Source organism: Podarcis gaigeae (assembly GCF_964106915.1).
Source record: "Podarcis gaigeae genome assembly, chromosome: 1".
Taxonomy (NCBI): domain Eukaryota; kingdom Metazoa; phylum Chordata; class Lepidosauria; order Squamata; family Lacertidae; genus Podarcis; species Podarcis gaigeae.
Window position 1 is genome coordinate 84,015,610 of NC_139678.1, and position 23,318 is coordinate 84,038,927.

Here is a 23,318-nt window from a genome sequence, read left to right on the forward strand (position 1 = left end):
GAGGGAAAAGGAGCTATGTAGGGTCTTTGGAAGTCATCTTCAGTGACTATTGTGGTTTTGGAAATTCAGCAAGAATTTCTCATGCTTATGATTGTGAATATATGATAAAGCATGTACTTTTAAATATAAAAGCCGTGATTCTGTAGAAAGCTGAACTCTGTATACAAAGCCACCCTCAATTTAACCTCAACCTTCGCTTCAGAAGGCTGAACCTCTATTTGGTGCTTTGGCCATTGGCAAATACTGTACTGTCTGCCCCAAATGACCTGAGGCTCAGTATGTCAGGTGAGAGAAAAAGATGTATTTTCGCTAAGCCAGCATATGAAGGTAGACAGTGCCGATTATCAAGCTTTGTAGTAACCAAGAAAGAGCTGGTCCATTTAACTTGGGAAACATGATGTTTCCACCCGGGAACGAACCGGGGACCTTTCGCATGTGAGGGGTCCATTTAACTTGGGCAGGTCTTGCTTCAGCTAATTTTACAGGGTGTATTTGTCAAATGGCGAATGTCCTATTAGACATATGGAAGGAAGTGGGCTGTAGAAGCAGACTGCAGGGAGTTTTGGCTAACAGTTTTGGTTTAATCGGATGCTGCATAGCCACACCTCTGTGTTGCACTGGCGCTAATGGAATACAGTCTGGGCGACAAGTCTGTTCTTTTCTTTTTCCTCCATGTTACTGAAGCGAGGCTGCTGAATATAATTCAGCAATGGAGGAAAAGGCTGATGCTATCAAGGAAAGGGTAATCTGGGAGAATATTAGGACTGAACATGCAGGGAAAGGGAAGTTCCAAATCAATCTTGGGAGACAGCCTGCATAACTAAGCTTTAACTAACCTGGACTTTGGATATTTGTGGTCTTCTGTGACCTGAAAGTAGTGAAGTAAGAAGAAATAGTAGCATTAGGCAGAGAAAGCAGCAGCAAAGGAAACTAAGGTTGAGGCAATGGGACAGGATAAGAAGTCTCTAGCAGCACAGGAACAGCAAAGTCTTTCCCCATGTTCCATGATACTAATCAGCAAGGTATCTTTACAGGAGATTTCCAGTCTACTAACAAGATATTTTTTTTGTTAGCGGTGGTAGAATAGAATAAAGTTAGGCTAGGAGATGAGAGTTTGATAGAGCTATCAGCAGGTTTCTTACATTTTGAGGCTATTTTCTGTGGGTGCTGGATCTGTTTTCTGATCCGCTAAGTTCACATCTATACCAGAGCCAATGGTTGGCAGCCCTTTCAAGAGGCACATTTGGAATATGGAGTGTCATGGGCATCAGTCACAAAATGGCTGCCACATCTAAAAAATGCAGAACCATAAAATGGTGCAGGCAACCCCCTCCTCAGTCAACGGGGGAAAAGCACAAATACCAGTCACAGGGAAGCCCTTTGCAGAAGAAAGAGTGCATGTCTAGTCCTGTCCTCCAATGAAATGTATGTTTAAGGATGTGTGCTAAGTAAAGGAGAGTCTAAGCCAATAAACACAGGAAATGTGAATGTTAGGGGGGTTTTTTTGGGGGGGGGGTATTTCTAGAGACCTTTTGTGGGCATGTGTACTAGTGAAACCTCGGGGTTGTATTCAAAGTTGTGCGAAAGAGATCTATCCCATCAGCACAAGGATTTCTCATGTGACACAGCATTGTCCAACTCCTCTCTCTGTGCCCTGCATAAATCTAATGTATTTAAAACAAAACAAAACAAAAAAATTCCTTCCAGTAGCACCTTAAAGACCAACTAAGTCAGTTCTTGGTATGAGCTTTCGTGTGCATGGTATCTGAAGAAGTGTGCATGCACACGAAAGCTCATACCAAGAACTGACTTAGTTGGTCTTTAAGGTGCTACTGGAAGGATTTTTTTTTTTTTTTTTTTACTATGGCAGACCAACACGGCTACCTATCTGCTAATGTATTTAGTTGAATATCACCTCATGTGCCTGTGTGCCTTGCAGCCTTGGTACTCTCACTTCTAAGAACTTGTCCTCTGCATGTTTAGAAGAGAGCAGCCATCTGGCGCCATCAAGTCCCACAAGCAGCACAACGTGAACATTAGCAAATGGCTGCAGCAACAACTTTCTCTGAAAGATCGCAGGCCTTTGCAACCGGTTGCTTGCTCCTTTACACAGAGAAAGTAACTAAGAGCAAGAGCATCAAAAGGCCTGTGAGGGAGAAAGGAGGCCACGGGATGGACATTGCCACTAGGGTAGCCCCTGCAGCAAATTATCATCAGCTTCCATTTTAGTTTGGGGATCGGGAGGGAGTGGCCCTCCAGGATTCCAACTCCCATCAGCCCTAGGCAGCATAGCCAAAGGGCAGGAATCACGAGAGTCCAACAATAGCTGGAGAATCCCATCCCTGAGCTACACTAAATGGAAGCCGAATTCTACTCCACCCACCCTCCAAGGTAGATACCTTGTCAGAAGGCTATTTGCATATGTATTACAGGTGGGCCGTGGGGTTAGCCTTTATCACACTTTTAGCATGTTTAAGTAGTATCAGCTTGTTAAGACAACAAAGCCAATGCTTCTTCAAAATGCTAAAACAGTTACTGAGCGCTATTAGGAGATCACAGTTCTCTGTGACCCATTTTTTCTATAGAATCTGTACATCAGTCTCCTTCCTTGAAACAACTGGAACGGCAGCCAATGGGCCTACGCTACAGTATTTCTGAAGAATGTAGCAAGACACAAAGCACGGATGGGGAACTTGTGGCTCTCCTGCAGGGGGTAGACTACAGCTGACATAAGGCCATAGGTCAGTGGCAGAGCAAGTATCTGCTTTGCATACTGTAGGTTCCAGGTTCAAGTTCTAGAATCTCTAGGGCCAAACTCGGGTCTCCAGCTGTTTTTGGACTACAATTCCCACCATCCATGACTACTGGTCCTGCTAGCTAGGGATGATGGGAGTTGTAGTCCAAAAACAGCTGGAGATCCAAGTTTGGGAAACCCTGGTGTAGACAATACTGAACTAGATGGACCAATGGCCTGACTCAGTATAAGTCTATGTTTCTATAGTCCCTGACCATTAGCCATGCTGGCTGAGGCTAATGGGAGTTGGAGTTCAATAATACCTTGTGAGCAACAGATTTCCTATCACTGCTATCTACTGCAGCAGAAAAGACCTTTGCTCCATCCCATATTAAAGGAAGCAGCTTTACCAACAAAGAATTGAAGGCAGCAAAAAACCCAGTTTTCAACTACTCGCAAAGGCCATTAAAGAGGCCAGCATCAGAGCATAGCTTAACCTTGGCGTTCTCTAGCCCAAAAGCAGAAATGTCATCTGATGGAACAGAAGAACTTTAAGAGTTAAGGCAGGACATCAAAGGAAACAGAAGTGTCCAAGAAGCCAACGTGCCAGAGTAGTGCGCCTTATCAAAACTGCCCAGTGGAATGAGGAGGGAACACAGAACAAAGGACTATAAGCAATGAAAGAGAAGCCATTCCAGTGCTGCAGGTCCTGCGCTTTCATCACAGCAAAAGGGAAACCGGGCACCATTGATACCTTTTAAGAGCTTTTGCCGCTTCCAAGTGGTCTTACACGCAGGGAGGGAGAGAATGCGGCACCTCAAGGCATCTCTTGAATTATTTTACGATTTTCCGTGCAGCCTTTTCACTTAAGAAAATGCCCAAGGGAGTACCTTCTCCTCCACTGTAGCAAAGCAAATTATAGAGCAGTAGTAGGATGGCCACTGCATTCCCACTCCCCTGCCAGTGGCAGGAGAGAGAGCACAAAGTGGAGTCCCTCTGGCCAACCAGGGATGGCAATGGGCAGCATCTAATCAGCCTGTGCCAACCCCTTCTCTTATTCTTCCTTATCTGCCTTGGTACCACTGCCTGCTCAACTTCTCCTGGAGAAAAAAGAGCCTGGCACCTTGCAGAAGCCAAAGAACAGCAAATGGAAAGAGCCCAGTGAGAGGCTCAAAGCTTAACCAGCTCTTCACAATAAGGAAACATTCTGGTTTCTAAAAGCCTTGGCCACTACTGTCTCAAGTCCAGTAGGGTTGTGCAACTTTGCCGCTTCTTGCTCTCACACACATACACACTCTCTCTCACACATGCCACCCTTTCAAATCCATCTTCTCCAGCCCTGTTGGGTCTACCCTCTTTCTTACCATCGTCAGGAGTGGAGTGCTCTTTGCTCTGCTGCACTGCATGTAGCCTGGAGGAAAATGAAACTTTGCAAGCAGTGGCCCTGTGTGTGCACTTTGGGGGTGGCGGAGAGATGTTTCCTGCCTCTGCTCTTCACCCTGCACAGAGAAAAGACTGCAAAGCTATACTTAGCACCTGATGCAAAGAATCAACTATTTACCTCTTTTGGGTACTTCCAACCATTATCAGGCTTAAGCAGAACTTCCCCATTGCACTGATAAGCATCTCTCATTGGGAAGAAAGCCAGAATTATTAACCAAATTTGTTTCTCATGCTAGTAGTTTCTGTTCTGCTTAAATTTGGGGTGGAGAAGAGGGAGATATAAAATGCACCAAATCAAGTACTTTGGACATCTATCAATGGTTGTGCCACCTTATTCACAGGGCTTTCAGGGCCTATGCTATGTACTATAGCAGATTCCTGTGTTTGTTTGCTCCTCATCTGGGCTTGTACAACTGGATTAAGGACTCCTGATTGTAAAGGATAGTCCACTGCAGCTGATAGAGGAGTTTAAAGAAAAGTAAAGCACACTTCCACACCACCTACATCCCGGGAGGACGATGGCAGGGGTGTGTGTGTAATATAGAAGATGTACAGAGGGTGCTCAAGAAAACTTGGCAGCTGTTTCCTTGCCCAGGAAAAGTAGAGCCAGGATGTGCTCTCTTCATTTCCACCACTTCATAGCCCTTGCAGTCGTATGGGAAAAGAGAGTGAACACTTTTCTATCCCGTCAGCAGCTTTTGTCTATGCAGAGAGCACAGATCACAAATTGGTACCGCAGTGTGGAGGCTTTGCATGCATGGTTTGCATTTACCTTACAACAACACTATTTCCTGCAGGCTCAGGCAGCAGAGGCGCCTTAATTCAACAGTGCCAACCACAGGTTTCCTGCCACCCCACCCCCAGAACAGCTTCTGCTGCTTGGTCTAGGACAGGAAGAGCAGCACACCTGCCACCCGCCACCTACACTCTTCCGGAGAACCTTAATGCGCAGCGGGTACCTACAGCGTGCATGCACTTTGGTAGAAATCATATTGGCTTCTCCAGCAGCCACAAAAGACGTTGCTAGGAGCTAGATGCCCCACAAGCCCAGGAGATATTCTCTCTCTGCACATTCAGTGTTTACTGCGGTGGGAGATTGAATGTTTCTCAACTACTTTGCTTTGAAAAAACCTTAAAACTGCTTTTCAGAAAAAGCTCCTAAGGGAGCAGCATTCAATTCATTGTGGTATTTTTAAACAGTGGAAACAAACAATAGATTGTGTGTGCACATACACACACAGAGTAATGAATATAGCAGTTGATAGGACAACATAAAAGGCAATTCGGCAGGAGCTAATTCAAACCAAAGGCCTGCCTGAACAATGTGGTCTTCAGCAGCTTGCAAAACGTCAAAGGGGAGGAAGCTAGAGATGTATCTCTCACCCTTCTGAACTATGCTTCAATAGAGGAGGGAGGTGGAACAGAAACACACACACCCTCCAGCAGATCTCCCAGGGTAAGCAGAATCAGCTATTTCTTTAAATTCCCTGATCTGGGCTTGGTTGAAAATACACCAGAAACAAGTGCAGATTAAACAAAGGAGCCCCATGCCTCATGTCACAAGCTCCTGGCGTCAGCATCCTGCATTAGCTGCAGATTCCAAATGATCCAATGCAGCCCCACAACGTTGCAGCAGTCCAAAGCAGGATGTGACCCAGGCATGACTCTTGCAAAAGTGGTGCAAGAGTGTTTTACATGTATGATGTGGCTGTGACCTTGCAAGCCTTGATGGGAGAACAGAGAAGAGATGTAGGAGGGAATTGTTGTTCTCTGCCCCTGTTCTGTCAAGGTTCGCCACAAGTCATCAGCTCCACAGTCTCATTGCTCCCAGTTCCTTATCCAACCAAAGACAACAAGTGGGCTGCACTCAAAAAGGCATGTACCACTTTATGCACATGAGGCTGCAGAACACATTCCTCTTGCACATGCCCAAGGCTGGCTGTTCCAAGCTCAAAGGAGGGATGCACCACTGGAACGGAAGGAAGCAAAGTTCTTTGATTGCCAAGGAGTTTCGCGCAACAAATGCAAGCACTGAGCAAAAGCTCAAGCAGATGCCAGATCAAAAAGGAAGGGGGGGGAGAGACGAAATGGGAGTTGCAGGAGAAAACAACATGAAGCTTCTTACAATCAAAGCACTGTAAGCCAACTGAATATGAAAAGCCCCCTGGTGGAGAGTGCCAGAAAACCTTTCCTTTAGGGACCTATCCTTTTAAGGATATCAAGAGAGAGATTGCCAAACTAAAACCCAGATCAAACTTGGCTCAGCAACTAAGATAGTAGGAAGTAGCAGAAACAAGAGGGAGCCTGACCTGCTCAAGTCAAAATGCAACCACGAAAGCAAGCAATTACCTATCCCTCCTTGAGCAGGCATCTCACCAGGTAAATATCTAGGCTGGCATGTAGTAATTTGCTCTGTTTATGTGTGAGGGATAGCTCTACCTACATTCCTTTTTCTTCCAGAAGAGGGTGGCCTCATTTAACCTCCTGCCTCTATAGTGCACACTTCTCCAACCTTGTTCCTCTTTTTTAAAAAATGCAAGCTCCTGCGCTACATATACACACAAGGATTGTTCCAATCACATTCAAAAAGCAAGCATGCATTTTACCTTGCTTAAAAATCCAGATTATAAGTAACAGGAAATAAGCTTTGTTAGAATTCAAAGCAAAAGTGGAGCAGCCAAAAGGAAAAGGCCTGAATATTCACACATGTTCAGGGCATGCAAGCTGCTCTGAAGCCCAGTATAAACACAGAACAAGTGAAGCAATCTTCCCATTAAAAAAAAAGTAAACATTAAAAGTTCAGGTTGGAAAACCATTGCTTACTCACACAGACAGCCCTACCTTTCCATGTAAAGTTTGGCTCTTATATCCCTGAAAGCTATATGGCACATGCAGACACCTATCATTTCCTAACACTGATTTAGAAAGGCTGAGGTTTAAGTGAAGTGTTGTTGTTTTTCCTGCAAGTATCCAACATGACTTGTGTCCTTCTTGGTTTCTTTGGGCAGCTCTAGGTGAGAAGAAATGCCAGGGCTCTTGCCTGTTCCGCTGTGTTTTTCCACCACACGCTGAAAGTGAACCCACATAAAATGGTGGTAAGAAAGCAAATGCTCCAGGAAAAGCCTGCACTTACCCTGAACTCCTCTGAATTCATCTGTGGAAAGAAGGGAAGCAACAGACTTGTGCACAGAGTTGTGGCTTTATAAAGACTTTTATTTGGAATGAAAATATAGATTATTGAACCTGAACAGTTTCTTTTCGCCTCCACCACCCTCATGTGTTTCGTCAGAACCTGCTTAGCATTTGAGGGCTGGAGGGAGGGAGAGAGGAGTGGTCCCAGAGACAAGAAACTTAAGGACTGTGACTAGATGGCAGATTTATTTCATAGTCAAGCCCCAATGATCCCATCCATGGTCTCTCTGAAGTAAAATAAAATTCAGGCAAGGAAACAGAAGAATCCTCAACAGGATTCTCAGTGGTCCTAGCAGAGAAAAGGGGGAGAAGAGGCCTGGCCCATAGGAAGCACTGGCTTCCAATAAACCGCAAAATCCACCCACCATGAGAGATTGGGAAGGGGAATCCCAGCCTTCTCTCCAGTGGAAATGTCAGACTGTGCAGTCAGCTAGTCCTGATCCCCACAGGGGGACATTCAAGCCAACCGCAGCCATGGGAAGGGGACAAGGCCAGAGGGACTCTGGCCAGAATAAGGCAAAGGGACAGATGTGGGGAGACCAGCACATCGCCCCTTGGGTAAAACAGGGTGCGGGAGAAGGAGGAGATTTGGTCCGAGACAAAACCCAAGAAACATTCCCAGTAGCAGCAAGAGAGGGCAAGTCCCTGTCTCACACCACAGGGCAGGATGAGGCAGTGTATAAAGGGATTACTGGCAGCTCAAAAAAAGGTGAAGCGTTTAAGAAGATCCATGTTGGTGAGGTTTCCTCCGCAGGGACCCCTCCTAGACATCGCCGTTCTCAATGCGGCTCAGCTGCTCCTCTAGCCGCCCAATGCGCTCGCCCTGCGCAGCCACAAGCATCCGCAGTGACGCCACTTCACGCAGCACTTCTTCAATGACCTGCCCGCCGTCCTGCAAGGAAGAAGAAGAAAGCAGTGTCAGGCTGCTCTTTTCAACAGGATCCCAGCTGCTCAGCTCAAAACCACCCCATGACCTGTACTCCTGGGACCAGCAGAACTTGCGCCTCCTCCCCCAGTGCATGTATGAGAGGGAGTGCACCATGTATGTGTGCACACACGTGTACGTGTGTGTGTGTGTGCGCGCGCCCACACACATGTTGGGAAGGAAGAAAGCAACACTGGCAAATGCTTGGTCAACACATGCACACACGTAGTGGAAAGAAGCAGGCTATTAGACATCCAAAGAAAGAAATCCTCAGCAGACTGACTGACTTCATAGGATCTGTTCAACTAGGAACCGCCTGGCATTCAAGTTAAAAATGCCCTAAAGCATCCTTTGTCCTTGACAAATGGTCTAGTAGCCGCAGACAGCCAGGAATTCCACACACAGATGCCTGAGTGAGCTAGCGAAGAGCAGAGCATGGATCATCCTGTTCCTCCTCTGCCTGTCTGCTTAGAAGAAGGCATTTTCTTCTTCTTTTTTCTATCTGCCTCTGTTTCCAGGCTGGCTATGGAGGAGGGGACATCCTTTCCCCTGCAGATAGCATGGAAATGCAGATTGCTAGCTGATTAGCAGGCTTGTAGAACGTAAGGAAAGCTCTGCTGGATCTGGCCAAAGGGTCCATGTAGCCCAGCATCCTGTGGCCATGCAGATGCACAGGTGAAGCCTGAACACAAGAGTCCTCTCCTCTCTTGCAACTGGCATTCAGAGGCATCCTGTGCCTGAAGGTAGAATACAGCCTTACCTTCCATGAATTTGCCTAAAGCCACTCACACTGGTAACCTTTGTAGGCTTATTTGCTCTCTGTGGCAAGGGTACTTTGCAGGGTATGGGAAGCCCACTTTCTAACCACAGCCTCTGGTCAAGCCCTACTGGCTTTTCTCCAACAACTGAAATTGGATGACTGCTCCAAAACTACAAAGGCTTTGCTTTATTATTGGAGAGAATGCTGGAGAGTCCCAGGATGCAGTGAATATTGGACATGCAGACCTTCTCCTCCGTTCTCCCTCCCCAAGGCACATCAGAATCCTGTTCTGCTCCTTGCACTTGGCTCTAACCCACATCCACCCACACCCCCACCCCAGCTCACCCGCTCTGCAACCCTGCGAGGGACGACAGAGAAGCGCCAATCAAACAACGCACCCACAGAACCCCCTGTTCCGGCGCAGGCGCCAGCCCTGCACATACCCCACTGGCAGCGCTGACGCTAATGGCAGGCGTGGCAGCAGACTGAGACATGGCACTGGGGTGTGTGGCACTCAGCCCGGCGCTGGGGGCAGCAGCGGGGCGGCTATCTTGCAGCAAGCTCCTCCGGCTGACTTTGAGGTCACGCTGCTTGGTGGGCACGTAGGCTTCTCGCAGCGAGATCAGGATGGGGCCCGCCGTCTTCCCTGCCACCCATTCCTCGGCTTCCATGGTGGCTTCAGGCCCAGCTGTGTCTGGGTACAAATCATCTTGGAACAAATCTGACTGCAGAGAGAGAGAGAAGGCAGTGTTAAGAGCCTGGGACAATATGGAACAGTGCTGCTCTCCCCTCCCATGGAATGTACAAGGTAAAACACCCAACACATTTGCTGTGTTTCAAAATTTCCAATTCTCAGTCTCCACTTTATATTGGCCTGTCTTACAGAGCAGTTTTAAAAGACGAAACAGGCAGCGTGCTTTGACTATCACGCTATTTAACTGTCAAGCAGTAGCATTATTATTAAATCCACATAGTTTCAAAGCTAGACAGGGGCACAGATTCAGTTTATATGCATACAGGCATATGTATAAAGCTTGAGACCTGAACACTGGAGGGGAGGGAGGGATTTGCTTAATAATGAATTATAATTCAGGCCTCAGGCACTCTGGGCAGCTTCCAACACATATAAAAACATAATAAAACTTCAAACATTAAAAACATCCCAATACAGGCCTGCCTTCAAATGTCTGCTAAAAGTTGTATAGATATTTAATGCTTATGTAATGCTCCGCTTGGCTTAAAGGCAAGTAAAGCACACACAACCGTCATATGGGAAAAGATAAATGTTTCTGATCAGAGAAGGAACAGGGTTGAAAAGGCAATGGTTTCAGCATATGACTTTAGAAGATCCTTCTGGACAGCTGGAAACCGGAGGGGAGAAAAGCGCTGGATGGAAATACCAAGCTACAAAGGGACACAACCACCTGTCCCAATGGACAGAACTGAAATGCTCACAACCTTCCAGGGTATATGAGGTTATGGGTGAACACAGCAGTGGCAACAGCCCCACGGATTAATGTTTCAAGATTCTAATGCAGAACCATCAAGCCACCCACAGACAGGTCATGGCTCATCTGCAGTTGCTTGGTCCCGAAACAGCAGCAAGGGAAGCCCCCCCCCCCCCCGTCCCTTGTAGCTTAAGCAGCAGTTTCTTGAAAAAGTAGGCTAGCCCCCACTATCAAATACTCACCTTCCTTGGCACAGTCATGATAATGGGCTCACACTTGCGTTCGTGGAGTTTGTAAAACCTGCAGAAACACATCAAGAGAGAAAGATTGATGCACAAGCAGCCAGTCAAGACTACCAGTTCTTTCGCTGCTGTCTCTCTCTCACTTTCTCTCTCTCTCTCACACACACACACACACACACACGCCCAGCCCCAGTATTATTCAGAATACCTGGCAATCTCACACTTGTTGACATCCAGACCCCGCTTGGGCATCCATCCCATGCCACGCTGGGGTTCTTTGCTAGTGAATGTGTTCAGGAAGTGGATGTAGGGTGCTTCTGCCGTGATCTCGAAGTACCGGATGCTGGAGTCGCCCTGGAAGGAGGAGAGGGCAAAAAGGATGCACACAGTGTTACTAAGCCTATAGAGGACATTGTGATGCTTGGCATCCCTGGGCGGGCCACTTCCCCCCTGAGCACTTCGCTTTCAGTGGGACAGGCTGGTTGAGGAAGAGGGCCAAGGGAATGCCCACCTTGCATGGTATTCACTCCCACTTCAGAGACAGGGTACTAACCCAGAGTTCTGGAACCCCCAAAAGAAGCCAGCTTTGCCCTTTAACCATCTTATACGGAGGTCAGACCCTGGAGTCCACTTAGTTCAGTATTCTCTACAGCAGCTTTCCCCCAACCTGACGCCCTCCAGACATTGGTAAGACTCCAACTACCATCAGCCCCAGCCAGCATGGGATATGGTTAGGGATGATGGGAATCGTAGTCCAAAGCATCTGGAAAACACCAGGTTGGGGGCATCTGGCCTGCAGGGCCTGGCTGCAGGTGTCTTCTTTTGCCCTATTTGCAGATGCCAGGGACTGAAACTGGAACCTTTTCCTTTTTTATTCCCCTTTATTTATTGGATTTATATACTGCCCTATACCCGAAGGTATATTAAACTGCAAGCTGTCAAATGCAGACTCTGATTTTAACTTAATTCCCCTAATTTCTGCTTAGTAGGAAAGCATACCTTGCCACAGACATACACCACGTTGGTGTCGGGGTCATAGAAGGGAAGAAGGGCCCCATTGCTTGAGTCCAGCTCTTGCAATGCCGTGGGCTCCTCCAAATTCTCCTGCAAAAACAGAAAGGCACAGGTTACAGACCTCCTTGTTCAAATGCTATCCTTCACACCATCACAATCTTGATGTGATGATTCACCTGCCATCCATCCTGACACCATTCACTTGAGAGCAAGAGGGGAGCGTGCTCCATATACCCATGAACCCACCGAGATTGAAAACCCCACGTGGTTAAGACCCTAATTGAGGGGCAGGGACAAGTCTATGTGCACAAAGCAGTCTCTCTTCAGTTGTTGCCTCTCACCTCTCAAACACATGGAGTTCAACAGGAGTTCTTTGCTCAGGACAAGAGACCCTGAACACACAGAGAGAGCTTACACACACACACACACACACACACACACACACACACACCACCACATTCCACACACACCTCACTCCCAGATCCACCTTCCCACTCACCGGGTCCCAGAGTGCCAGCTGCCGTTCACTCATACGGCTGAAACCGGTCGTGAAGATCTTCCCATCCGCTAAGAATATGGCCCGCATAGGGCGCGCTCCCTCATGGGCTTTCTCCTTCTCCTGTGAAGCAAAAAAAAGGGTAAGATGTGGGGAATTCAAGGGGTGAAGCAGCAGGCAGGCTCCGCTATACTGCAGCACAAATGCGGGTTTTGCTCCCATATCTGCTATGCTGGATCCGAACTACAACAGGAGAGTCACTCATCTGAGTTTACATTCCCCCTAAAATCATGAGCACCTTTCCCCAGGATCAGACTGTGTCTGGCCCTCAGCAGCTCATTCCACCCCACTCCAGAGGAAGATACGTGGAGGTGTCTTGTATGCAGAAGGGTCTGAGGCATCTCCAGTTAGGAGGGCCTCTCACCGCAGGGCTGAGAGACTCGTTCTGAGAGCCACTGCTGTAGTCCGTGCAGGCAACATGGGGCTGTGCAGACAAAGGGTATGATCTGGAGCCTAAAAAGACACGGTGTTCACATAGGCAAAGGCATTTGATGCACCTTTAACAGCAGAATTTAAAAGCCAGGCAACCTCTCCCAGCATAGTGCTGCAATGAATGGAAGAACTACATCTGTTAAAACCACTTACTGCCATGTTACTATTGACAAAAGGAACCCACTCCAAAAACATCGTAAGTTAGAATGTGTAGATGTGTTTATGCTGCACTTGGGGCTGCTGTCTCAGCTCACTTTGCCCCCAAACCCCACCTTCCCATCATCCCATTGCCAACTCCCTTCCTTTACACCTCACCCCAACCCACCTATCCCCACATTCCCTTTACCACAGCCACCACTGGCAGTGGGGAGGGAATGAAGGGGAGAACGTTTTTCTCCTCTTCCATTTTCCCCACAGTCTCAGCCAGGGCAAAGGAGCCTTCATTTTAAAATACAGGTTTCCTTCTCTCAGCAGCAACAGGTAGATGAAGAGGAGAAGGACTTTCCCCACCTTCAGTTCCTTCCTCCTGGCAAGTGGCTGTGGCGAAGGCAGAGGGAGGGAGGGTGTGCCTGGGCCACCTGCCCACTCTTTGTGCCAGCCTGCCCACTCAGGGCTTCTTGGGCTTCCTTCACCCTGTGCCCTTGTTCACCAGCATGACGACGGATGAATGCAAATACAGCATAGAGATACGTTATTTTGAAATATTACTTCCTTCTTAAAATAAGCTTTTTATATTAAAAAAAGTTAACCCATTTTCATCCCTTCTTCAGATTCCAGATCAACCTATGTAGGAGAGGGGAAAGGAAGGAAGAGGTTGAGCCTCAGAGGTCACAACACATTAAATTATATACAGGCCTGAGTCTCAAGCAAGGAAGAGAATGGAGATCTGGGGAAGCAATCTCACAGATAACACCAATTTAATCATTTCCCAATCCTATACAGTGCTGCCAATTTATATATAGTCACATACCAAAACTGGGGCTTAGCTGGAAACACCTGTGAACTGATTTCTCAATAATATTACAGAAACACACCTGGGAAATGCTTATGCATTATCATTGACAGCATGATCAGATTCTTGAGACGCCTGATGAGAAGCCTTTATTAATTCTCATAAAAGGCTTGGGAGGGAGAGGGAAGAGAGGAAGAGATGGGTGAAGCCTCGGAGGGATCTGATGAGGATTCCAGAACAGGGGTGGGGGACCAGTGGCTCTCCAGATGTTTCTGGATTTCACCATCCCCGACTATCAGACGAGCTCTCGGGGGCTGAAGGGAATTCACCCTTTTTCACAGCTTCTCTCTGCACAGATCCCCTGCTTCTGCTCCCCTATTTAGCATCACCTTATCAACCTCATGTCTCCTTCCCTCCTGTAGATTTTGCCATTAGCACAGTGTCCCCTGCGTAGCAAAGATGACACCGCCTTGAACTCTTGCTGATACATGCACACACACATGTAAATTCATTTACTTCATCTGAAAATGTGCATAACTTGCTCTACCGAAAATGAAAGTGAAAAGTCTGGTTTTTGCCGGTTGTGACATTTAGATTCATCGTAAGCCAGCACCTCTGCCTAGAGCACATTCCATATGCGGTCTTCATCTTCAATTAAAATTAGGCTTCTCCAAGCACTACCCAATAAGCAATATAAACACTGCCATGCATCAGAGCCTATCTTATAGATAGCCCACTAACATGTCAACTCCATAAAGATCAGCACTGCTGAGAGCTAATTAACCCAGGAGGCAAAGCGTGAGCTTCCCATCACCAAATTACTGCACAGTCAAAGCAGCACAGGTCACATCTCATGCGTGAGCCTTGCAACCAAGCTAGAAAAGGGGACTAGGGAGGCACAAACTACAGATACCACTGCTCAGATAACAGGACAGGGAGCACCGACTGTGGCCCAAACACATCCCACTGCAACATTCCCAAAACACAAAGGCGAGTCCCTTTGACTTGCAGAATGGCCAGGAAGTAATAGATTGCCAAAGAGAGGGAACACTCATGTAAACAGGTCAAGCATGGCAAGATAGGCAGACCAGAAACAAAAAGCTTCAAAGGAGGGAGAAACATACCGCTACAACCTGCCCGCGGCGGGGGTCAATGATGCGCACACTTTTATCCTTGCAGGACGAGCAGAAGAGGCTGCCGTCACGGTTCCAGCTGACATTATAAATGAGGTCAGGATGCAGATCTTCCAGGCGGTAAAGCTCTTCAGTTGTGCCCACGTTCCACACGATCACCACGTTGTCACAGCCTGGGGGAAAACGGTGCTCATTGGAAGAGGTTTGCCACAGAATTCTGTGTTAGGCTGCCCTTAACTTTGGGTCCCAACCACCCCAGCATGTAAGCTTTGCAGCCAGATGTTCTCCACTTTTATTCTGCCTCTTACTCCACCACCAACCACCACAGATGGTACCTGCACTGAGGAGGACGTTGCGGGCAGTTGGATGCCAAGTGATGATGCCCACACGCTTAGAGTGCCCTTCTAGAACAACCACTGGCTCCGTCAGAGGCAGTGTCAATCCATTCTCGGGGATCTGCCATACCTGGAGAGAAAGACGGGAGTGAAATGGCTCAACCGGCAAAACACTTTCGTCTGCTCTGGTCCTGTCACCAATGGCACAGCCTCCCACAAACCTCGCTCTCCCATCATCCTGAACCAAACACCAAACAACAGCCAGCCACCCGTGGGGGGGGGGGTACAATCTGGCTTTAGCTTGCTCCACACTAAAGGGTCATTCTCCTGATCCCATCATCCCACATTCTGCAGATAGCATCTTGCTTCCCGTGTCTACAGCCCAGCTAACAGCTCCTCCGTCTGAATTATTTGCCCTGCACATTGTATTGTAACAAAACATATTTGCATATGCAAACTTAATTTGCCTAATATAGTCCGCCTCTGCTAAATAATTATGATAAGAGACCAAGCAGTATCTGGAGCAGTCAACAGGCCTCCCCACCCTGCTACTGAAAACCTTGCTCAGCTATCCTGCCTGTACACACATACCAAACTTCAGAGAGTCTGTGCTTTCAAGCCTCCACAATCTGAAGGACTAGAAACTTGCTTTAAAAATATAATTTTCAAATGCACAGCATGCTCAATTTGCCACTCAATACTGACTGCTTGATTCATTAAAATGTACAGCTCCAACCTTCTGTATATATTTAGCCAAGAGCATGGCTACAAGTGAGGCCCCCCTTCTCTCTCTCCCCCCCCCCTCTCTCTCTCTCTCACACACACACACACACACACACACACACAGTCCTTTTACCAGCTGCCCCTCACCATAACAGTGCAATCCTCAGAGCCACTAGCGATGACGTTATCATTGTGCGGGCACCAGTCAATGTCCAAAACAGGTCCTGTGTGCCCACACACCGTGGGGTAAGACTTATCAATGCGTCCGGTCTGGGGGGAAAAAGGAGACAAGATTCATCAGGCAGTCTCTTCCAGGCTCCTCAAAGCCACTATCCTGTTTCCTGTTCCAGCTTTCCCCACTTGCCCTACAAGACTATCAGCAGTCCCAGTACAACCGCTCTGTTCCATCCCTCAGTACCCCTAAAATATTATGTGCTCGAAGACACAAAACACAAGATAGGAGAAGAAGCAGGAGGAGGAATGATATATTGAGACCAAAGTTAGAATATTGCAAGATTCAGGACAAGATAAAAGAAAGTACTTCTTCATGCAGTGCAGAATTAAACTATGGAACTCTCTCCCACATGAGGCAGTGGTGGCCACCAACCTGGATGACTTTAAGAAAGGATTAGACTAATTCAGGGAGGACAAAGCTAACAATGGCTACTAGCAGTGATGGCTATGCTCTGCCTCCATAACCGGAGGCCACATGGAAACCGCAGGAGGGGAAGAGTGCGCTTGTGTCTGGGTCCTGCTTGCAGGTTTCCCACAAGGCATCTGGTTGGCCACTGTGAGAACAGGATGCTGGACTAGATGAGTCCCTGGCCTGATCCAGGAAGCCTCTTCTTATGAGCTGAGAAATTCTTGGGGCCAGTCAACCTTGTGCACATCTTCCCTATTCCTACTTCCATCCAGTGACATCCCCAGTACACTGGTACCTCTAGTTATGAACTTAATTCGTTCTGGAGGTCCGTTCTTAACCTGAAACTGTTCTTAACCTGAAACTGTTCTTTCGCTAATGGGGCCTCTTGCTGCCGCTGGCACACAATTTCCGTTCTCATCCTGGGGCAAAGTTCTCACCTTGAGGTAACTCTTCCAGGTTAGCAGAGTTTGTAACCTGAAGCGTTTGTAACCTGAGGCGTTTGTAACTCGAGGTACCACTGTACTTAAGAGTGTTAGGGTCGGGAGGGACTTCAAAGTGTCATCTAGTCTAACCTTTTGCTGGCGCAAGAAATCTGTGGCTGGCGCCACCCCCAGTGGTCACTGGCTTCAACTTAAGAACCTGTAATGAAAGCGAGCCCAGTGCTTCCCAGGTCAAACTGTTCCCTCACCTTCTGTAGCGGAAGCACCATGAAGGCCCCTCCTCCACTGGCCTCTATAATCACAGCCACAAACTTGGGGTTGACAGCGCAGAAAGTGCTGTCCCAAGTGACTCGGGACACCCGGATGTCATCGTAGCACTGGTCATTCTTGACGGGCTGCCCAAAGACGTGGCGGAATTTGCTCTGGCGCACAACCTTTCGGAAGGACATGGCTGCAGAGGCAGAAGAGAAGAAAAGCGACACGCCTTTATAATCTCGCAGGCTGGCTCACGCACAACGCTCCCCAAGGGCCATGCTGCAATATGATTTCTAATAGGACTGTAATAAGGTTGTTCAGAAATGTGGAGCAGGAATCAAAGGAATTCGGCAGAGCTGCCGCACAGATTGCAATCACTTCACTTGCTGAAGATGTTGCAAGTCTGACCTCTTTCGACAATGAGCACGAAGCCTTGGGTGCTCCTGATCAAACTTGGACCCCACCCCCGCAAACATTCATATTTCCCCCTCTATACATAAATACCTCTGTGCACTCAGGCTCTCGGCAGCTCTACAGTTTTGGCCTCCGTACAAATTTTTGCACTCCAGCTCATTTTATAATTGACAACTGGCATTTTCTCTGTGCTTTGCTTCTGTGTATAGGCAATAGTCACGTGCAGAGGCTCATTGATGGCTCTGGCTGGATTATTTGCCACTTGTTGTCCTGTTTCTGTTTCAATCGCTGCCAGTCTATCGTCTAATATCCAACCTCCTTTATTACGGGAGGGTGGGTTTCTACCTTGATTCGGCTCTATGCAGGTGGGAGGGAAACACAGCGGAAGAGGGAATTAGCTTTCTCCTTTATGAATCCTGCAGTAGAATCCCAGCTTCATTCCAAACACTTGCCTTTTCAATAGATGCGTGCACACCATAAATCAAAAGATATAGTGCTCTACACACTCTGGTACAGAGGCTCTGCTATTGCATTTCTTTGGTTTACATGTGAAATGCCAGAAATGAAAATACACTTACAAGACCAGAGTACATACCCACCCCAATGTCACCCCTGAAAAGTGGCAGGCCAAAATCACTGAAGTTAAAACCCCGTAGTGTAATTAATCAAAAGGCCCCATCAAGGCCTATCTATGGATGACTGACAGCGGACATTCAGTAGTCAGTCGCAAGAGAAGGAAAACGCACTGAACTTCCTGTAGCCTTATATAGACGTGTTTTTCATGGAATCAGTGCCCACCAAAAGCAAAATTCAGCCTGCTACTTCATCACCTGATCAGTGAGACCAAACAAAAACCTTTAAGGCTAGAAGCAAGCATTTAAAAGCTCTGCAACCACAGCACACTACCCTTACAGTAAAGGGAATCAATCCATTTAAGCACAAGTTCTGTTTCAAGCACACAGTCATAAGACTTTTGGGGATATGGGGTAGGAACCACCATCTGCACCCAGCTGCTTCCGTCTTCAGGTTTCAGTGGCAGTCCCACCCACTACTCCGAACTGTAACCAGGTGTGACTCAAAGCCACAGGAGAAAGATCCCTTTGGGTGGTTCCTGTGAGAATGGCCGATGACAGAGAAGGACTCAAGAATGGGCAAGCCTTGTTTATTCTTCTGCGCAGCCAGGAAAACTTTGGAGGAAGACAGGAAGGTGCAGAAGAATTGGCCGGATGCTACCTAACACCAGCAAACCAGAACTTCGAACCCAGAAGTCTTCCTGTTTTGGAGTTTGGGGACCAAAAGGAGGCGGAGGGAGAAAACAACATAAAGCAAGAACTTGAGAAAAGCAACGGGTTCAGGGTTGTTGTTGTGTGTGTGTGTGTGTGCGCGCGCACACACACACACACACACACACAGACACTCTTTTCCTTGGGAAAGGAAGTGTTTCCCGAAAACTCCTTTCCTGCAAGAAACAACCCCACAGGGAAATGGTTAAATCACAGCACAGTTGGTCCACTGAAGCCGCAGCCGGATGTGCAGCCGAACATTTTGCAACCAAAGCGCAGCTGTTACTATTGGACGAAAAGGGACCAGAAGAATCTGGCGCAAGGAAGGTGTGGCCCCACCAGCGCTTACCTGGAGCATACCCTCCCTTCCTCCAAACTACAACATACCCTTTTAAGGGGCCAAGGCCTTGCCGGGGCGAGGGGAGTGACCTCACCGGGTACTTTTTCAATAGGGAAGAGCAACTCTGCTGGGGTTTAGCCCCAGAAATTATTGAATGCTAGCGGTCGAGCCCGATGGCACAGACACAGCCCAAGGGAGCCTCTGAGCACCTACAAAGTGCTTTCCCTCCCCCTGGCACCGAGAAACCGCTCCCTTATACATATATTTTGGTTTGCATATAAGCAGCAAGCTCTCGATCTAGAAAGTACCGAAAGGGAAGCTGGGGAGGCGGGGTGGGGAAATTGCCGCTCCCTTCCCGTTCCCGGCACCGGAGAGGCAAAGGCACAGCAGCAGGGCGGGACTCTGGGGAGGCGGGGGCGCAGAGGAACAGCGACCGAGCTGGGTCTGGCGAAACCGACGCCTCCGCCTCTTCCTCCTCGCTTTAGCCTGCCTGATTCCCCGCTCTTCCCGCCCGGGAAGCGCCTCCGGGCCCGGCTCTCTCCGCCTCCCCTCTCCCCACCCGCAATCCCCGCCGAGCTTCACCCGCCCACCGCCACTCACCGGCTGGGGAGGACGGGGGCGACCGCAGCAGCCTCTCCCTTGCGCGCTGCCCAGGGCGGTGCAGGCGGCTGCGGGGAGGGAGGGAGGGAGCAGCAGCAGAAGGAGGAGGAGGAGGAGGACCCGGGTTGGGCTGGGCTCTCGGCGGCTACAGGAAGTGACAGCAGCAGCGGCGAGGGCAGGCCGAGGAAGCTTCCTTCCCCGCGCCCAGTTCACCTGCCTTCGGGGCTGGGAGAGGCGAGACGAGGGGAAGGGCTGTCTCTGGGGTCAGCGGCCGGCCACGCACCCCGGCGCGCGCCAAGGACTGCCTGCCCGGGCAACACCCGCCGCGACGGGACGGGGGAGATGGGCCGGGCCGGGCCCAGGAACTGCCGTCTCCGCCGCTTGTCTTGGCGCGCAATTTCCAGGCTGCGAGGGTGGCGCAAGAGACTGTGCGCAGAACTCCGCCAGCCTGGCGTTTTTCGACGGCGGGGCCGTCCCCTGACTTGAGTCGAGGAGAAAGTGCCTCTGAGCGTGCGCCGAGTGCATTCCTGCTTTCCCTGCCGGGAACTAATGAGAGTAACCAAACTGAAGGGAAGGCGGGGATTTTTCAGGAGGAATTGTGGGCGTCGGAACCGCTTTTCTTGATGAGAAACGCGCTCCTAGTGATGTGAAAGTTACCTTAGGGTGGTGGGAGGCTATAAAGCTTCTCAGGGCAGGGACGGAGCCACCCTCTCATTCTGCGCATAATATAAGTGATTCTGAGATCGCGCACACACCATTTCCTTTGACTCGCAGGGCGCAGACTTTTAAGCCTGCCAGTTCCGTGTCGGTCGGTGCGTGGAAGGTGCCTGAGCCCGCTGGTGTGGACTGTCCTGAACTATACTTGGAAGGAGACACGCAACTGCTTCAAGGCAGGATGGGCTTGTTCAGAATTTATTGCAGTTCTTAACCCCCTCAGTGTACATTAGGCATTAAGAAAGAAAACAGCAGAAAAAGTTCCCTGCCCCAAAGAGCTTACATTAGAATTTGAATGTGAAGCCAGTGGTTGTGGGCTTGGGAATAAGTCTCATTGAACTCAGTCGGGCTTGCTTCTGAGTAGACACATAGGATTGCCCTGAGAAATGAAATGGGTCAACTAGGGAGCAAATGGGAAGAAGGGATGGATTTTGGACCCCATCCCGGTAGAGGCTGGCCATTGGGTTAGAGGAGCGTGGCTCCACCAACCTCAGACTGCTCTCAGCCAACTCCCACCTGCATGTCTTTCATCCTCCTTACAACCTTTCAGGGAGTGGCACAGCCTATCAACCTCCTCCTCTTCCTCCTCCTCCTCTTTGGTCTCAGTGTTGCCTTTTGTAGAACTCAGCAGGGGGCAGGATGGGGACAAAGCTGGAATTAGTTGACTCAGCTTGTCCTTGACCCTGGCTTCCAGCCTTCTGCCCCATTAGTCCGAATAGGCACCAGGTCTCTGCAAATAATCCTGACCTTTGCAGGAACTGAAGACATTGATTGGGATTCAACTAAGTTTTGCTCAGAGTGGATACATTGGAATTAATGTTCAATGGGTCTAACTTGCATAAAAAAGTTAGTTGACTACCACTCTTGATCTCCCCGGGGCTCAGGATGAATGCTTGGGAAACTGCTTCCTCTGTGAATCTGTATGTTATCAGAGGTGGGTCAATTGTAAATACCACAAAACAATTTTAAGTTTATGACTGGGATCTCTGTTGCATGAATTAGAGCACAAACAATTTATGCATATTAAGCTTATGTAGTGATATGACAATCTGCATTATCTGTATTATTTCCAAAATACTTCCAAAAATGTCTGCAACTGGATGCTCCAGTTTGAAGCTCAAATGCATGAAAAACTGCTGCAAAAAAGAACTAAACCAATTGAGGAAGCTTATATGGCTGATAAGGACTTTGCTAAATCCTCTATATTTTTGTTACATTCAACTTATTAAAGTAACACATGCAAGAGAGATGCATTGCAAACATCTCAGAAGTAAGCCCCCCTGTGTTCAATTGGACTTACTCCATATTTAGTTACTTAATCAAACATTTCACTTTTTTACTTACATAAGGCCTTCCCAGAAACAGGAAGCTTCCCCATTATCGCTAGGGCTATTACCATAAAATTGCAGTAGATTAGCTAATGTGTATTTGTGGAGCTCAGTTAACAATATGTTGCCATATTTTATACCATGTTCTGCCTAGAAGGAAATTTGATGAGAAAATGATGCAAAACAGGAATGGCCTATTTAAAAGAATCCATCACCTATCTGACAAGGAGGGAAAAGGTTACACTGAAAGTTGCACATTTTTCAACGGCTCAGAAATGTAGGAGATTTGCTTTGTTGAAAGGCATTTGTATTTACTATCTTTCATTATCTTCCCTCTGCTGAAAGTGGTTTCACTTCTTTTGATTTTACCTTTTTTATTTTCTGTTGTTTATGATCTTTGAAATGACCTTGTTCATTTAACAATAAAGCAATAAACGTAATTGAGATTGAGTTGTGTGTAAATTGAAAGCTGGCATGTTGTTACACCACACATATAATGTAATCCAACTGCATAGAACCTATTCCCTGCTTTGTTTTCATATACCCTGAGCCGCCTGTTAAATCCAGTTTGTTCTAAAGCAGGCACATCCTGCTTCCAAGAGACTGCAATCTACTCCGACTATAAAAAAAGCTGACAATGATCTACTCATTGGATTGACCAGAGTTGTTGAGCTTTGACACGCCCCGATCGACCTGTAGATCGCAATCAACTTGTTAAACATCCCTGTTCTAAAGGGTGTGTGTTGCCATGAGTTGTCAATAATTTCAGCGCAGTGCTTGGAGGAATCACCTTTTGCATATATCATATTCTTCTTTTCCTGAGGCTAATGAGACTATCCTGGCTTCCATCCCCCCAAAGTGAGTGTTGTTTCCAGGAAGACCCTGGCTGCATTTCTGCAGACTAGGGCGTGAGTTATACTGACTTGTGAATAATCATGCATAACATCCTATGGTGTGGTGTCTTGTGTCCAGAGTTGGAAAATCAGCCACTATGTGGAGCTAAAGGAACAGAAAAGTAGAGAAGGACTGCAAGTGCTATGGGCGTGATGAGCAGGTACATTACAACCACTGTCTCGTGGTGACTTTATACCACTGTTGCAACCCCGGAAAGGCAGCACCTCTGGGACCTAATTCCTTGTCTCCTTTTGGCCACTGATGTCCTCATTTCAGCTGCTTGGGAGAGCTTAACTGGAGACGGCTCGCTCATGCTCAAGGCAATGTGCCTGGAAAAACATCAACACATGCTCTGCCACTTGGCAGCTATAGATGGGAGAGCTTGGAGATGGCTTTGTCCATGGGACAAAGGGGTTGGAAGCCAGCCCTGCCATCTCTACAATAATCCTCACTAATTGGCTTCCCCACCCCACCCTGCTCCTCCCTGGAGGTGGAGTATAAGAGGATTTCTTGGCTTC

The 23,318-nt window shown here is 48.1% G+C and overlaps 1 protein-coding gene across 3 annotated transcripts; it reads right to left on the reverse strand.

Moving 5' to 3' along the window:
- Nucleotides 1-7,369: 7,369 nt before the first annotated feature.
- On the reverse strand, nt 7,370-20,316 carry CORO1B (coronin 1B). 3 transcript variants are annotated; one of them, XM_083755841.1, is made up of 11 exons: nt 19,865-20,316; nt 17,221-17,423; nt 16,037-16,159; nt 15,167-15,296; nt 14,823-15,004; nt 12,258-12,377; nt 11,744-11,848; nt 10,953-11,098; nt 10,745-10,802; nt 9,498-9,779; nt 7,370-8,261 (listed from the first exon to the last, which is right to left on the reverse strand). In XM_083755841.1, exons 2-11 carry the CDS (start codon nt 17,419-17,421, stop codon nt 8,133-8,135), a joined length of 1,476 nt encoding a protein of 491 aa, XP_083611967.1. In that variant the 5' UTR covers nt 17,422-17,423; nt 19,865-20,316; the 3' UTR covers nt 7,370-8,132. The 3 variants fall into 3 exon arrangements, with proteins under 3 accessions (XP_083611967.1, XP_083611969.1, XP_083611968.1); XM_083755843.1 differs by lacking the exon at nt 19,865-20,316 and adding an exon at nt 19,573-19,820; XM_083755842.1 differs by lacking the exon at nt 19,865-20,316 and adding an exon at nt 17,732-18,914.
- Between the last annotated feature and the right edge of the window lie 3,002 nt (nt 20,317-23,318).